Consider the following 17,317-nt stretch of genomic DNA (forward strand, 5'->3'; position numbering starts at 1 on the left):
AGTTAATGTAGAGCCTTTAGCTTCAACCGATTTCGTGGCTTAGTAAGAATAACGCTAAATGTACTCCAGTTTCTCTCACATCCTGATGAGCTACAAGCTTGCGACAATCCACCTTTCTTAGATGTGGGGCCAATACATCATACATCTCCCACTAATAATCTACATATAGAAGTTAAGAGTCATAAGGGGTCTGATACTTAATTAACATGTAAAGAAAATCTTCTCTAATATCATGAAAAAAAATGTGATACCTGGTGTCATGTTATGGATGGCCTGTTGAGCTAGCAAAGAACCAAATTCACCTACCTTTCTCTCATAAATTTGTATATAGAAGTATAAATAAAAAAGAGCAGTGATAAGAAAATTGTAAGAAGTATAAAAGTACAACCTAAATTACATTTAATTTTCTCACTTCATTGATACATATGCTCTGCTCATCAAGGTTCCTGACCAGTCTTCTTATGACTGTCATCGTTTCCATTTTACATTCATCTTGGTTTCGTATGTTGCCACCATATATGTAAGTGGGGTTGAAAATAACCTGAAAACATGGGTAATTGTCAATAATACATTAAAAAGTTTGAAAATGTAATATCAAATATCAATAAAACACAATAAGTATATATATCTACAGCAAGCATCTGTGCCATTTTTTCATCCCACCATTTTTGTATCTTTTGCCAGTATTTCTCACCCTCTTGAACATTGTTCAACATGTATTCTTTAGCCCGAAGCAAGGCATCATAGATAACAGTGAGTAGCCTGTTGCTTGGTATCGACAACCTTTTATATAGCCATGATGGGCTTCATGACTACTAAAACCCTAGCCGTCCCATCCCATAACCAACTACTAGTGATGGTATGTTGCATCCACATAACTCTGTCTTTTCTTTTATTATCATTTTGACAAGGGCTATCAAAAAAGTTTCATCTAGAAAGGCATTTACTATTGCTACCCTGTTATCCAATAAACTCTGCAATGATATATACTCAGTGGCAAACCTTGTAGTCCCAGGTCTACATAAGTCCTTACCACCAGTACATATCCTCAATCGGTTAGTAGCAGCAAGAGAATTATATATCTATCTACTAACAGCACGCCCAATCAATTGAATCTCTCTAATCTCATTGAAGGTGCTAAGCTCATATAAAACAAGATCTAAGCAATGGGTGGCACATAGTGCCCAAAAAAGGTGATCAATTTCCTACAACCTCCCTACTGCTTTGTATGAAACCCCATTGTCTGTGACCAACTGGATAATATGCTCTTCTCCAATGTCTTGGATGACTGAGTTCAACTATGCAAATATAAATGCACTCATCTTCTAATCATTTGATGTATCAATGGACTAATGGAAAATATTGTTCCCATTGCAATATATCATGAAGTTAAGAAGTGACTTCCTTATGTTCAAAGTCCACCCATCACACATTATGGTCACACACCTTTTCACCCAATCAGGCTGAAGGGAATTGATATACTCCTTCAAATCTTGAACCTCCATTGGAAGATATTTATGTTGAATCTCCCATGGGGAAGGGGCTTTTACTTTCCCTTCCTTTGCCGCTACATCCAATAAAATCTGAAGGTGTTTGCTCTTGATAGAATTAACGGGCAAACAATTGAAAGTTAACCACCTTGTTACCGTCCTACAAACTTTAGTTGTTTTATCCAACAACTTCCCCTTGACCTAATCTGATATTTGGGTCTATCTAGCAGATCCTGCTCTGTAGTCACCAGATTTGCCTCCAGGAGGAATAATCTTCCCTTTGGCCAAGTTCGCTAGATCCTCAACCCGCTCATAAGTTGTTCTCTCTTTAACAGTTGTAGACTGCTGAAAGGGTCCTGTATTAGAAGGCTCAACAACAATGAACATGAACCTTTGCCTCATCTCATCATATGGTCCTCCAATATCTCCTCCTCCAGCTTGGCAAGATGACCCACCACCGATGGCAATGGATCTCTGTCTCACTGTATCAAACTCTAAAGAGGCCATGCTAGCCCGCATAGCATAGTCCATATGAACATCTCCCTCATTTGTGTCTACGTAAGCATGGCTACCTTTAGCCACCAAATTCTCGTATGCAGTGTCCCCTGATCAATTAACGAATCTAGATGGATTACTTCCTCTCCTAATAGCCTCCAATTCAAGCTCTCCTTGCCTTTGTTTAACAATTTTGGCAATTTTTGTGTCACGTAGATATTCTTGAAATTGTTTCATCAATGTAACTGAGACAGAAGTGCAGGGAGCCACTTGCCCTTTTTTGTGAGCAAGGTGTTGCTTTAGTCTGGAAAATCCCCTCTGATATTTCTTTACCATACAAAGTGCATTGCATTGTCCTATCACCCTTACCAGGGAGTCTAATTGTGTAAGCCCAACTTGGATCCTTTTGGTTGCCCATTTGTTTGGTAGAAAGACATAAAAACAAAAACCAAAAACATTAGTGAAAAATGCTACATTGTACTAGTTACCTCCTCTTAGATAAAAATTATACTACATTGTAACCCAAATGATGAATATTTGTACATAAAATACTAAATATTCAGTTGAAGTAATGAAGAAAACATTTGTTTTTATTGGTTATGGATCAATCCCCATAAATGAGTTCTGAAACATTCTTTTGGGAGGTGGGTTATAATTTTAGTTGTTATTATTAAGAGAAATACTAGGAAACAATTGGATCATTCTGGAGTTATTGAAGACATAAATGAGAGTTTTTTAGACTCCTGTCAAATGTAGACTTAATAGGATGATTTACAAACTCCTATTTGAGATATATATATATATATATATATAATATTGAAGTATAAAGATAAATGGCAATTCATGCTGTGGAATAAATAAATTAAATACAAGAAACTATGCCAAATAGCAACTCAAGCTTTTAGTATCAATCCATCCAAATATGAATCAAAATAAGTAGTTATGCACTTGTGGTAGCCTTTCTGATTTGATACCACCCTAGTATATATTAAAATGGGCAGTGTTACTGTGAGATTCACTTTTTATAACCTGGGTCTATATTATGTGAGCAGTCCTTCAAAAGTTTGGGTATTAAGGTCAAAACTTGAAGGCCCCCAACCAAAACCTAGGAATATAGGTAATTTGGTGTTTTAAAAATACCATCGGAGGAAAAGAGGTAAAAGTTGTATTTTGTTGGGGAATCAGAATAAAACTTAAATTTGGAATACGACTGAATTTATTGTTTGTTGAAACATAATAGAACTTAAAAGTAGGAGAGTATCAATAAATATAGGCCAAGTATTGCAAAGTAATAGTAATTGCCTCATATATGTTCTATGTTTGAAAAGAATAATAAATTTGAACATCGCAAGGCCAAAGCTACATCATCATCACCATTTTGGGGAGAAGTAATGAAGGAGGGATGGTCATGATGGACTTTTGATGTTGGTGCTTGTGGGGTCAGAAGAAGATTGGACGGCCTGATAGCAATTGATAATGATCTTTCAGAATAAATAGGGCATGCAGGGACTTGGCAACTCATGTGGGTGTGCTTGATCACATCAACAGAGCAGGAGAGAAAATGAGCAATAGCCAATAAGTCTCATAAAACCAGCTTGATTGATGGGAAAATGTTGTATGACTAACATAAATGATTTTACTAAGGTGATTAAAAAAGACACCCCATTCTCATTTCATTCTCCATTCATAGTCCTATTGTGTGTGGTACGCATGGACATAGAAGTCCCAGGGGTAATTGAATTCCTCTGGCATAGAGTGAGGGTTTTTGAGGAACGCCTAACACGCCCTCATTTGCCTTATCCTCTTGTCCCCACCTCACCTGCTATCAATGTGGGCATAGCTATTTTGTCATCATCTCCCCATGCCTCACTAACCATGAACCATTTCTTTCAGTATTGCTTGCCACCAAGTTTACAAATCCACCCCCTTCTCTCTCTCTCTCTCTCTCTCTCTCTCTCTCTCTCTCTCTCGCACACACACACACATAAAAGTAAAACAAATATGAAGAAAATGTAGAGTTACAGAAGCAAATAAAAACACACAAAGACTATTTCTATTGGCAAAAGCAGATGCTAGTACATTCATCTATGCAGGTATCACTTTCAAAGAGAGAAAAAAAAAAAGAAAGAATCATAAAATCCAAAATATTTAAGACTCTTGGTGTAGGGATACTAACCGATTTATTTCTGCAATTGGAGATACTTGATTGATTAATTTCTACAGCTTGATGAAGAAGAAGAGGGTAAATCCTTTCTCCCTTTTCCCCTTTCTCCATTTCAGCTTTTTGTTCAATGTCTTATGTTCATTCATAACCTTTTATGAGTTTAAGTGTACAAAAATATATTGTATAAATGTATCGGGTCAGATCAGTCGAATCGGATCGGTATTTGATAACCAGGGCGATACTAATACCCGTCTCAGGGTCGGTTAGGTATTGGGATCAGTCTTAGTCGATACTGATCTGATACGGCTGATCTGATCGATCCAATACCAATACTGATTCCATGGTAGACGCGGGGCTTAACTATGCTACTGACTCATATGGTCCTTCCCAATTTGGTGATAGCTTGATTTGGTTCTTTGGGTCGGATACTTATACTCGGTGTAAAACTAGGTTGCCAAGTTGGAACAGCCTTTCTCTAACCTTCGAGTTGTAGTGCCACGCTGTTTTTTTGTTGGTCAGCAGTTATCTTCATCTGGGCTATGTCTCTGGCCTAATCTAACAAGTCGAGGTTGTTCTCCAAGCCTTGGTTGTTTGTTTGTTCATTGTATGCCTCTATTTTGAAAGAAGATGCTCCGATCTCCACTGACTGACTGCCTCTGTGCCTTACGCAAGTAAGTTTCTCCCGTTGTAGTCCTTTCTATCGTCCTATAAGCCTATAGTGTGGTTGATAGCTCTTCCACCTATCTTTCCTTTGGATCATCCAATTGCTTCTTGACACCTTGTACCAATGTTCTATTTACATTCTATTTGAGCCCATTAGTTTGAGGATAGGCAATAGAGGTCTTCATATGGTATATCTTCAGCTCTCCGTATAACTCTCTGAAGCTCCTGTTGTTAAATTGTTTTTATAACCTATGATTAAGATTTTGGGTATCCCAAATCTGAATATAACCGATAACTTGAAGAAGGCTGAGGTGTTCTATTTTGTGATAATTGCTTACAACTTCCACCCACTTTGTGAAGTAGTCAATGCGCACAACTACAAATTTGCGCTACCTATATCCCACATTGCGAATGGGAGGGGGCTGTTGAGAGTGTTTAGTTGTGTTGCTGGTTGTCTCAGACTCTCAGTACTGGGGCGAAGTACTGGCACTTGGCACATTTCTCCACGTATTTAATAGCTTCCTTGCCCATTCTAGGCTAGTAGAATCCCTACCAGAGGATTTTGTGTGACAATGCGCGGCCCCCTAAGTGTTGACTACATATTCTCTCGTGGACCTCCTTTAATGTTTACTGGGCCTCCTGAGGATTCAGACACTTGAGAAGTGGCCGACAAAGAATCTTCTGCATAGGGTACCATTTTCCATGCAACAAATCGGATTGCTCGGTTCTTAACCCTCCGTGCTTCATTTGGCTCTTTGGGTAATGCTCCCTCCTTCAAGTATTTCAGGATCAAGCTCATCCAGCTATATCTTCTTTTATTTGCATGACTTCCTTTGCGACCAAGCTCGATTGTGGTAGGACATCAATAAAGATCGATGGGGTGATATTAGAGTATGGTGATGTGGCCAACTTCGACATGAATTAACGAGTGTGCTTTCTGCTTGCGAGATTTGATGTACCTTGAAAAATTCAATTACTTCTGAAAGTTCTTTAACCTTCCTTAAGTACCTTACCATTCTTGGCTCCTTGGCTTCGTAATGGGCACACGATGTCGGCATTCCCCCTTCGGCCTCACCATATCCCATCTTACATTCTCACCTCCATAGTTCACAATAACCATATCCACAATCCCGCAATATCAAATTCACAAGAATAACAATTATACAATATCAAGACACATAAAAGAACCACTGCATATGAGCATACAAAATATAAAATAAAATGGGAAACACTTCGTAAAATAAAATAACACCTACTCACCTCAGTACCCAATTCAGCTATGTCCAATATATCCCCTCCATTGCGTATCCTTGCCTGACAATTTAAGTTCCTAGTTCATTGTATGTTATCAGTACACTAGCATGTATATTTGTAGGGTGTTAGACATACCCCTTTGTACAATCCTGTACTAACCTGTGCACAGAGCCTACTTACCTACCCACAATGGTGCCCCACATTGACCCACCTTACAGAGCCAAAACAGGGGGTCACTGATGTGTAATAGTACCCACTAGTGTGTAGGGCAACCCCTGCAAAAGCAGGGCCTGCAGAGCTTTGCAGACGCCCCACCGGAAGGTGGATTTAGAGCCACTGGCCAGTCGCAGGCACCTGCCGGTGGTCTATTGTCTGTAGATTTTTCTGCCCAACATGTAACTTCACTTGCTACTGCCCCTTCTTCTCTCCTGTGGGCTTATCCTTTAGTCTATGATTCCTACCATTTACGGGGAGTATAACCCTCACTATAGGTGAAAAATTTAAGACCAATTACCCCCTCCTAAACTAACATGCAAACCATTCCAAGTCCCAAACATGCTGCCCAAAGCAAATTCAGCAGGATACATTGGAGCTGCTTCAATTTGGGACTTTCAGCAATACCAATGACTTAGTTGGAGTTGGAAAACCCTTGGGACCATGGATGGACCGTGCTTTAGCTCCAATTAAGATAAATTTGGGAGAATTGAGAGCCCTACTCAAAATCTAACTTAAAATTCAGCAACCGAACAATTGAGAGAACAATTTCAGAAATTATGGAGCAACTACCCAATCTCCCATCTCATGTCATTCAATCTCTTACATACATGGCTAAATCCCTAATTTTAGGTATTCAAAGAGATGGGCCAGAGTGGGTATGGGTCCTTGGACACAGTCATAATTGGGAATTTCAGGATCGGGGACTTGCAATTAATCCCTGGGAACTCAAATTTGAACCCGATTTATTCTTGCACCTTAATCCTAACATACTACCATCCTATTCATGCAAGAATTCACAATTAACCTGAGGAGAATTCACTCACCTACACTGTGGACTGGATCTGCATGTCCCATAAGGCAAGTGCTTGCTCTCTTTCTCTAGCTTTCTCCTCCTCCTCTTCTCTTCTCCTTCTCCCCTTGCTATAGCAACAAATTCAGTTTCAGTAAACTGAATGAATAGTACATGAAATAAGGCTTTTATACTTCAGCCCAAATAGCCCTTAGGGCCTGTTTGGTAGACTTAGTGAAAATTGAAAAATCACATTAATAGATGATTTCTACATTATGGCCCCACTGCAATTAGACATATAAGGTACAATATGGACAACATGGAAACCCCCATCCATTGGCTGGTCTGGGGTCCTCTTCTGTAGGGCAGTGGGTCCCACTGAGGTTTAATGCAATTTTCCAGCTCAACACCACCGGCTAGCCGGTGGTGACCTGCCGGTGGCTTGCTGAACTGTCCAAGCTGTCCATCCTCTGTGTCAGACCCTTGTAAGCAATATTCAATGACTTTTTACATTTGATTCCACTACTCATGGAAGGCGTTCCAGTAAATTTGGTAGGAGGTGCACTGGCAAGTGTGGTCATCCTTTGGCCTCCATGCACTCCACCACACCAACCAACCTTTAGTTGTGTTTCACACTTCCAGCTCCTTATCTAGACAGTAGACAAAAGAGCTGTATCAAACCATAGTGTCACATTTCTTGCTCAATCAAGGGGTCCCAGGGCTATAAATAGATGATCCTTTCCACATATTGGAGAATCTTGCCAAGTTTAAGCCGTTATTCTGTTGACATTCTCACGTATTGGAATCATTTTTGGAGTTATTTTGCTGTTATGCTGCACTGAATCTAGGTTGATCCTTCCCACATATTGGAGAATCTTGCCAAGTTTAAGCCGTTATTCTGTTGACATTCTCACGTATTGGAATCATTTTTGGAGTTATTTTGCTGTTATGCTGCACTGAATCTAGGTTGGACTCATATTTCCTGAGTCTACACCTTTCCTCTATTATTAATCTATGACAAAAGTTGTAGAGAGGTAAGTGTTCTTTTATATCCATTTTATGGCATATTATTTGGAGTTTTGGGTGTATAGTTATCCTTCTTTTACTTAGCATGGGTCACTGCTTCTCTCAACATAGTGGTGTTGTGCATTAGTTATATGCTACTACAGTATTGTATTTCGAAAAGTTTTCTTCTTCAAAATTGTGGCTTTAGGTCTCTTATATTCAAAATGATTTTCCCAGAATTTGAGGCTCAGATTGAGATTTTTAATGAATTATTTTCTACTGCTGGTTTGTAATCTGTCCAAGTTTTTCATGCTGTGATTTCATTTTACAGCCCCTCTTTTCATGCCTTATGTGGGTTTTATTAGAAAACTTTCTCTGTAAATTTTAGATCTAAGAGTTCTCTTTTAAACTTTATTTTATCAGAATTTTTATGATTTATTTTGAATTTTTTCTGAAGGACATTCTTATGCTGATTTTTCATCAATCTTTTTGATGGCTTGTAATTGATTTTAATTCTTCATGTCAGGGTTTTCCAGCCATTTTAGCCTTGCTTTAATGAATTTTTCGTCACTTTTTTAGTCTTCGAGTTTAGATCTAGGGTCTTTTTCATTTGATTTTCATGTTTTTTCATTCTTTTCAGGTCAGGCTAGATTAGGAGTATTTTGGTAACTTTAATCATGCACAAATTTCTTGCATTTTATAAGGTCTTATTTTGTTATTTAGTTTTTGAATATTAAGTTGGACATGTGTATTCCCATTGTGTATGATTGTCAATACACATAGGTGGACGAATGAGATTCATTGCTTTGGGTAGTTTTGTAAAACTAAACCCAACATTGGTCATTTTGTCAAGTTGAGTTTTTATTTATTTTTATTTATTTTTATTTTTGTGTAGGCAAACCCAATTTTGTAGAATTTTGTAATTTTCTATTTTCCCCCCACTCCCCTTCCCGCCTTGCGGTTCAATTCGTCGTTGGAATAGAAAAAAATGAACCGATACAGTCAAATGAACCTTGGCTCAACCCTTTCTGTTTGACCATGGTTCTCATAAGTGGAGTCTGGCAACTCATCGGCCTCTGCGATTCTGATCCAGCCCAAAATCGGTTAGAATTGCCTAATAGTCCGTTTCAAATCACCAAAAATCGGAATCAGTCTCCGTCGATTTGAATTCGAACTGGCCGATTCACTCCCAATTCCTTGAACCAGGTCGAACATCACGACGCTCCCGAGACTCTCTCACCTCTGGCTTGCCTGAGACGCTTGGAACCACAGGTACGCCTCCGCCATGGCGGCCTTCCTCCTCCTCCATCTTTCTCCCTCTTTTTAACTTCTACACCTCTATCAGACAAGTTTCGCCGTTTCTTTCTCGCTCTTTTCCACAATTCTCCCATCCGACTATTCAATTTTTATTCAAATCCTTCTGGGAGTTAGGGCACGCAATGCCGCTATTCCTCTTGGACAGGAAATTTCAGCGTTGCTCTCCAGATGCCTCTCTGGTCGATGAGAAGGTTGATTCCTTCATCAGAGACCTTCACCGCCAGAGTTGGCTGACGCCGCTGCCATCACTGCCGAGTAGACCTGTGCGTTCCTTGAGGAGAAGTACATTATCCTCTCCAAGTTCGGCAAGCTCGAGTTCCGAAATCCGCAACTCAACGCCGCTCTCGATGTTATTTTGAGAATCCACCGCTAAGATCGAAAGGAAAGCATGAACAGTCTCAAGATGCAAGTGAACTGACCTTATTTTTTTTTGTTTTGGAGTTCTCAGCCATCGTTCAGTTTTCCGCTGAAAGCACGTTCCGAAGCCTTCCGTTTTTTCTGTCACCTTTATATCAATAACATGTTCAATTAGTACATTCCCCTCTTTTGGCTTTCCTGAAAAAATAGACCAGACGTCATTAGCGCTGGGCAAGCTCACAGGAGCGGAAGTTTCTTTAGAGCTTCAGATAGATCAATTTTCCTAGGTGGAAAACTTGGGGCAAATAGTTCGAATTCTTCGGGCCATCCATTGGTTATCTCTCGTAGAGTTCCATCACTGAGTAGTTTCCACTCAGCGAATAATTATCAGTCAAAATATCTAAATTTCCACCATAATCCATTAGCTATATAAATATGATCCTCATTCCCTTCATCAATACACTATTCCTCCTACAAAAGTGACTGCTATTTCTGTCTCTGTCTACACATGTTGGCCGTAGCTTTTTTTGGATGGATATGTTGGCTGTAGCTTCAGATCCTTTTAAATATCTCTGCAAAGCTTCGCATCTTCTCATGTTTGCTTGTCTTTTAAATGTGCAGTTCTCTTTGCTGCTTTAACTGCTGCATTGATGCCTTCCAGTTCAACCTTAAAGGCCTTGACAGCAGGTTTCTTCCTTTCTGTTGCATCTCAAAGCCGTAACAACCTTTATTTATATTCTTGGAAGTTATCTCCCCCACCCCCCAAAAAAAAAAAAAAAAAAATCCTTGTTCACTCATTGAATCACTTCCCACCCCCCACCCTATTTTTTTTTTTTTTTTCGCATTTCTTAAAGATTGCCACAGATGGAGAGATTGATTGTTTGTCAACTTAGCTTCTGAGCTTCATAAGTTTGAGTGACAGTTACTAGAATTATTGGAACAAAAAGATATAGAGATTGGTGAGAAGACTGCAACCATCAAGAGTTACCTGGAGAAAAGATTTCAGATGTCGTGGTTATGTTGAGTAGGGTGTTGTGGTAGTGCCAAAAATGCTTTTGTTACAACCTCTTCTCTAATGCATATCTTATCAAATGCGCTTTTATCTCATAGAAATGCTCCTGGATAGCAGAAACACCTAGAAGTGCTTTTAGCGCAGAAACAACTCCAGCGAAGCAGCACTGTTGCAAACGTGGCCTAATTCTCCTTCCCACCCTTCCTCTACTTCGGTACCACTTTTTGGTTTATCTGGTTGATTTGGATTTTGTTGATGGCCAATAGCAAATACGAGTATGTGAAGTCATTTGAAGTTGAGGATCGGCTGATGCCATGCACTTGGATAATTGTCAGAATCGATGGCCATGATTTTCAAAGGTAATGACATCTTAATTTCTTTGCTTATCTGCGCGAAATTGGACTTTTTTTAATTTTTTTTTTCTTGGGAATACTATCTACAAAAATAGGCTTAGTTGGTTTTCTTAATTTGTTATGGGTTCATTCTTTGCCAATGTCTAGGGCGATATTTTCTGCTTTTAGCATGCCATCAACGGGCTAGGTTGAAGAACCATGAACTTAACTATTTATTGTTTAGGATTATATTTTTTAGAAGATAAATAGGAAAATAAGTAAAAAACAACCATTTTAACCCTTTAATCGACACTGTCAAGAATAATCCCTCCCTTGCTGATGATGAGAAGAGGGTTTCTTTTGATATGTCTACCCTCTTTGCCCAGGAAGAGCTTCGGCTTTGCTGTGTCCCGAACCACTCTATGTCCGACCTCTCTTCGGCAAACCTTCTGTGGGAGCTTTTTGTGCTCCATCCCTCAGCACTTCATCCTCAACCTTTATCGCCTCTACCCCTCTTCCTCCACCTCCCCAAAATCTGATAACAATCTCTACCTCTCCCAAACATTGGGTTCATGTTGCTAGACCTCGACTCTCCCCCCTCCTTCTCTTGACGGCTTGCCCTTGTTCTTTGTTCCCCCTTTCATGATTGATGATAAAAAAGTTGGTCTTTGCCCTCAGGGTGTGCTTGAGTTTGAGATTGGAAAATGGGGAATCTGCCTTGGTCAGTTTCTTGGGAGCCAACCGCCATTTAACATTGTCAAAGCTTCACTCTTCAAGCAATGGAGAATCTGTGGCCAGCTTTCCACTTACCTCCTGGACAATGGGATATACATCTTTAACTTATTTTCTGAAGTTGACTGCTTTTGAAGGTGGCCCCTGGTTGGTTGGTAAAAAATCAATTTTCCATAGGCATTGGGACCAGTTCACCCTCCTCAACAAAGTTGACAGCTCTTCCAAACTTACCGCTCCACTACTGGTGTGCTCAGGACTTGAGCATTGTTGGGTTTGTTGTTGGACGTCCTCTCTTCTTTGATCAAAGAACCAAAGCAATGGATTGTCTAGCTTTCGCCATAATTTGTATTGAGCTTTCAATTGAAGAAGTTCCTCCCACCTTTATCACCATTGTAGATGAAGAAGGATTCACCTTCCACCAAGTTGTGCTTTACGAATGGCTTCCCCCTCGGTGCACCATATGTAAATCTTTTGGCCACAGTACCATCTCTTACTCTCCAAAGGAGATCCCCTCTCTGGATCAATCAAACCAAATCCCTATTGATGATGCTCGTGGCCCCTCTGATTGGTCTCACTCCCTGAACCCTATCAGAGGAAGGAAAAGTCATAGGAATAGTACTCACCGAACCTTATGGCAAATCCTGGCCCCAACAAAGCTGTTGACGACGTTTCTTCTCCAAGCAAGACCTACCTTCATTGGCCCAACAAATATTTAACTTTTGTTCGAAGGTCACAACCGCTTCTCTCTCCTCTCTGACTCTGATAGAGGAAGAGATGTCGCCTTGCGAAGATTCGTCTTGATCTCCTCTCCCTTGTGCAATATTTCTGAACCTGTGGTCGATCGTCTTTCTCCTGCCATCATGCCTCTTCTCCCTCCTCCTTCCCCAAACACAGTCATCGACACGTGACCGCCTCAGACCCTCGTCCTGACCTCCGTAGTTTGACTGCCTTCTCCCCCTCATCTCTTATCCCTCTTCTTTACGCCCTTGCTCCCTCTTCCTTTTGGGGGGCCCACCCTCTCTACAAGAAACCCTCTTGACCTGGCCCCTTCTCGATCTTTCTCTGTTGGGTTGGACTCATCCCACCTATCCCACCTTATCCATTCCTCAGGACCATCCTCCTCCCTTGATCCCATCATCTAAACCAACCCTGTCCAACATCATTCAAACCATCCTTACCCTGAACCTCCTCTTAACTCATCAAACCATACTCTCCATGACCCGACTTCTAACCCGTCCCTTCATCCCAAACGTACCCAACCTTACCTGACCCACCTTTCTTCGAAGTTTCCGCCCTGGAACCCTCATAACTCATCTTCTTCGCCCGTCTGCAACTTACTAAGCCAACCTATGTGCTCCGCCTCTATGCTGCTACCTTCCTTTGCCACCTCACCTGGGCTGTGCCCCCTCGCCTCTTCTAGGACTCTCACTGATCCCCTTGTCCTCTCGCCATCTGTGACCCCTCCACCTCTCGACACCTTTGAAGGTCTACTTTGCCCCTTGGATCCACGCAGGCCCCTCCTGTGCACTTTTGATGTCTCTACTTCTCTGGATGGCCCCCTGTCGGCTCTCTGGTCTGTGCAGGCCCCTCCTGCACTTTATGATATAGATGCCTTGGCTTGGCTGGACTGAACTGATCCACTATGGAGGCTTAAGCCAAAACACAACCAACCCAAACCAATATTTTGGTCTGGCAAGGGTTGGTAGTTGATAATCAGGGAAGCAATCTTAGTATATGTGATTATCTTTGCTTTAGAAGTAAATACGTAGGGGTTTCTTTTAGAATTAGCTAGTTTCTATTGTTAGAGTAGTTTTCTTTCAAATAGTTTCTATTAATTGTTTTGATTTTCCTTTATATTAGACATGTAATCGATGGAGCAGTGCAGATTTATAGTATGAAGTTTGAGTAAAATAAATATGGAGAGCTTATGGCTGTAGAGTATTGCATGTCCCTTCCTCCTTCTATGATCTTCTTTTTCTTCTTTTCCTAAATTGTTCTTATTTTTCCTATTATATTTTCCCTATTCTGGAACTACTCTATTTTGGCAACAATTACAGTTCGACACAAGCTCATCGTTTTCCCTCACCTGTGATCTTTTGGGACTGAAACTCAGGTCGAAGGTTCCCTATCCTTGGGCGACTCAAACCCTTGAGGGTGGGCTTTGAAATCCTTCAAGCTGTGAGAACCAACTTCTGCAACTGGCTGCAACATCTACCGCCACTCTGCTAGTTTTTGACTCAGATCTTCTATATTGACTATTGGGTTGCTAATTCAAGTCGTGGGCTGAACAAGAGATCCTTGTGCTATGGTTCTCCTTAAAAAATTTCAGGTTGATCCAAGGATAAATCAGAGAGCTCTTGCTCTTGAAGCTTTATTGGTTTCCACCGCCTACAACTCTTGTCCAAAGGTTGAAGACAACCTCATGTTTGAGATACTTTGTTAGCCCTTTTTCTCTACCCACTTTATTAAGCCTACTTTTCTCTTTATTTACCCTTTAGCCTTTACTTTATCCTTGTTCCAGGTTAATCCCCTCATAATAATTATTATTTCCCTCCATATCCCACCCCTTATTTGACTACCGATTTGATAGTCTCAAATTCCCTTTATTTACAAAACTGCCATCTACATCGGAAATTTGAGATTAATTACAAAACTGCCATTACTATTTGGTATTTTGAGTATTGGCTTTTGAGTGGGCCCATAAGTGACCCGATTCCAAATTTTGGAACCCGGATCCGCATCACATTGCCTCCCTACCGAAGCCTTCTGCCTCGATGCCTCCCCTGTTCCGGAGGTCCCCTTCCACGATGTCTTAGCTTGTTCGGTTGTTCCCTGCATTGAAGATTCCCTGTTTCTGGGTCCCCTCTGACATGACACCTTCACCATTGACAAGCCTTTGATGTCCTCTGGCATTAATGTTGCTGCTCCCACTCTTGCTGGTTCTGCCCCTGCCTCTAGCAAGACCATGGTATCTTCCAAAAGCTTCTTCCCCCTAAAGCGAGCAACTTTTTTGTGAGTAAGACCAAGAGCTTTGCCCCCTGACTAAGAACTTAACAAGCAAAGACATGTCTTCTTGCTATGACATGGCTTCCCCTCTTAAGGAATATCACCGCTGTCACAAATGCAAGCCCTCTTCCAGCTTCCTTGAGCTCTCAGTAGCACATCGTCCTTCGCAATTACTCCTTGGACCATTTGGAATGTTTAAGGCTTAAACTCCTCAGAAATACATAGTTTCATCCGCTCCTGTATTGTCTCCTCCCATTCGAAATTCAGTTGTCTTTTAGAAACTAGAGTCCTCGAGCCCAATCCTCCCCATATTGTTGCTTCCATTGCCCCCAATTGGTCTTTTGCTTGCAATTATTCTCATTGTCCCGATGGCATTTTTGGATCCTTTGGAACCCCCCTAAAGCTTCGTGTTACTGTTATCTCTTCCTCCTCCTAGGCCATCCATCTCTCTATCTCAGATCCTTTTGGATCTCACCCTTGTTTCTTCTTTGGCATATATGCCTTGAACTGTGCTAATGAGAGGCTCTCTCTGGTCTGATCTCTGCTCGTTTGCCCCCATTGTTGGCTCTCTTCCTTGGAGTTTGGCTGGGGACTTCAATGTTAGAGCCAACCATGAAAAAAATGGGTGATGAGCCCATTAACCTTTCTTCTGCTGATTCTTTCAATGTCTGCATTGAGGACATTGACATGAATTATTTAAGATGGTCGGGTGCCAATCTCACTTGGCATAACCGCCGTAGTAGGCCCAACCGCGTTTCTTGTAAGCTTGATATAGCCCTTGTCAATGAGGCCTGGCTTTCATCCTTTCCTTCCTCCTATGCCACTTTCAATCTCCCCAGTATTTTTTATCATAACCCCACATCCCTCTATGTCCACCCTCTCATTTCCTTTGGCCCTAAGCCTTTCAAGGTTTTTGACATGTGGACTCTCCATCAGGATTTCTCCTCTATTGTTAGGGATGCCTGGATCATTGCGGTCCAGGCTTTTTTCCCTCCTCTCGTTGCCTTCGCTAGGAAGCTCAGGAATGTTAAAGCTGCCTTGAAAAGCTGGAATTATTCTTCCCTTGGGAACATCTCTTCCAGGGTGTCCTCTTGGCAAAATAGGCTGGAAAGCATTCAGGTCAGGCTCCAATTTGACATGCATAATCCCTCCTTTTTTGATGATGAGAAGAGGGTTTCTTCTGAGCTATCTACCCTCCTTGCCTAAGAAGAGAGCTTCTTTAGTAAAAAACCCAGATTGAAATGGCTTGAGCTCGGTGACTTAACATTGCCTTTTTTTCCATCGTTCCCTTAAATCCAGAAACTACTCCAACTCCTTTCCCTCTCTAATATCCAGAGATGGAACTATCCTTCTCAACCATGAGTCCATCAAAGCTGAAGCTATCTCTTATTTCTCTAAGCTCTTTCACCCTCCCTCCCCTCCTGATCACCCTTCCCCTGGCCTCCTTAGTTAATTCATCCATGACCAACTCCTTCCTACTCTCTAAGCCATCCCCTCTGAGGAAGATATTTTATTTCCGTCCTTTCCCACAAAGCCAGCAAAGCCCCTGGGTTCCTGACGGTTTTAGCATGGGCTTTTCCTCCTCCTGCTAGAGCATCATTTGTGCTGATCTCATCTCTACTATCAGAAGCTTCTTCTTGGATCCCGAACCAAATCAAAGGGGTTAATCACACCTTCCTCTGGCTCATCCCTAAGAAAGACAGGGCTTCTTCCATGTCAGAGTTGTGGGCCATCTCTCTCTGCAATATTCGATACAAATTCATTGCAAAGATTCTTGCCAACAGGATCCAACTTGTTGTCGACAATCTAGTCAGTTCCTACTAGTCTGACTTTATTGTCGGAAGAAGCATTGCTGACAACATCATCTTATGTCATGAGGTCATTCGTGGATTTGACAGAAAATCTTATTCCTCTACTGATGCAGATACGCACCTGTGGAGTGATCCATACCCATCTGGGTTTCCGGACAAAGATGAACCAGATCCATATTGGTTTAGGTCTAGTAGGATTTTAGGAATTTATCTTACTTAGGGAAGATTGTCTTGGTTTTTATTTTATTCACTTTATTTTAGCAAGTTGAGGCACATAGAATTTAGAGAGCTGGTTTAGAGCTTGTTTCCTTTTATAAATTGGTTCCTAGTTTAGGATAACTTCTATTTCAGTTGAGTTTCTACTTTTATGTTTTTTATTTTTCTTTAAATTGGTTGTAACTAATAGGCAAACCAGAATTAAAGAATGAATTAAGAATTGGTTTGAGTGCGTGCCTGTGTGGCTTGACAGCCTTTGGCTATGTGCTTCCTTCCCCCCCTCTTATTTGTTCAATTTGTCCCTCTCCCCTGCAACTCTGAGACCCATCTCAGGGATTTCTTCCCTACTCCTACTGGCTCTCCATCAACTTGGTATCAAGGTCGAAGGATCCCATCCCATCCTTCCCCTTTCCATTGCTCTTTCTTATTTAGCCAAGACAAAACTATTCTTCCAAGG

At 41.1% G+C, this 17,317-nt stretch overlaps 2 protein-coding genes across 10 annotated transcripts in view; one reads left to right on the plus strand and one right to left on the minus strand.

Moving 5' to 3' along the window:
- Window positions 1-276: 276 nt before the first annotated feature.
- Window positions 277-9,386, minus strand: LOC122092914. Its single transcript, XM_042663216.1, has 5 exons — window positions 9,318-9,386; window positions 7,504-7,722; window positions 7,107-7,231; window positions 6,073-6,142; window positions 277-541 (listed from the first exon to the last, which is right to left on the minus strand). Exons 1-5 carry the CDS (start codon window positions 9,384-9,386, stop codon window positions 389-391), a joined length of 636 nt encoding a protein of 211 aa, XP_042519150.1. The 3' UTR covers window positions 277-388.
- LOC122094065 (tRNA(His) guanylyltransferase 1-like) overlaps window positions 9,171-17,317 on the plus strand; it is a 128,869-nt gene continuing 120,722 nt past the window's right edge. For 2 of the 9 annotated variants that reach the window (XM_042664703.1, XM_042664701.1), the window contains exons 1-3: window positions 9,356-9,799; window positions 10,373-10,438; window positions 11,030-11,122. In XM_042664703.1, coding sequence (XP_042520637.1) covers window positions 9,783-9,799; window positions 10,373-10,438; window positions 11,030-11,122 — 176 coding nt within the window. In that variant the 5' untranslated portion in view covers window positions 9,356-9,782. The other 7 variants (XM_042664702.1, XM_042664704.1, XM_042664708.1 and 4 more) reach the window with 7 other exon arrangements.

Source organism: Macadamia integrifolia, chromosome 11 (assembly GCF_013358625.1).
Source record: "Macadamia integrifolia cultivar HAES 741 chromosome 11, SCU_Mint_v3, whole genome shotgun sequence".
Taxonomy (NCBI): domain Eukaryota; kingdom Viridiplantae; phylum Streptophyta; class Magnoliopsida; order Proteales; family Proteaceae; genus Macadamia; species Macadamia integrifolia.

What these genes read in the sequence shown, in the direction of transcription:
- LOC122092914 (XM_042663216.1), bottom strand. Translation starts at nt 9,386, where the DNA reads ATGGAGGAGGAGGAAGGCCGCCATGGCGGAGGCGTACCTGTGGTTCCA. An exon ending in GTTCAGCAAGCCACCGGCAG is followed by an intron (nt 7,232 to 7,503) that starts GTCACCACCGGC and finishes CTATTCATTCAG; the next exon opens with TTTACTGAAACTGAATTTGT. An exon ending in TAGCTGAATTGGGTACTGAG is followed by an intron (nt 542 to 6,072) that starts GTGAGTAGGTGT and finishes CCATGTTTTCAG; the next exon opens with GTTATTTTCAACCCCACTTA.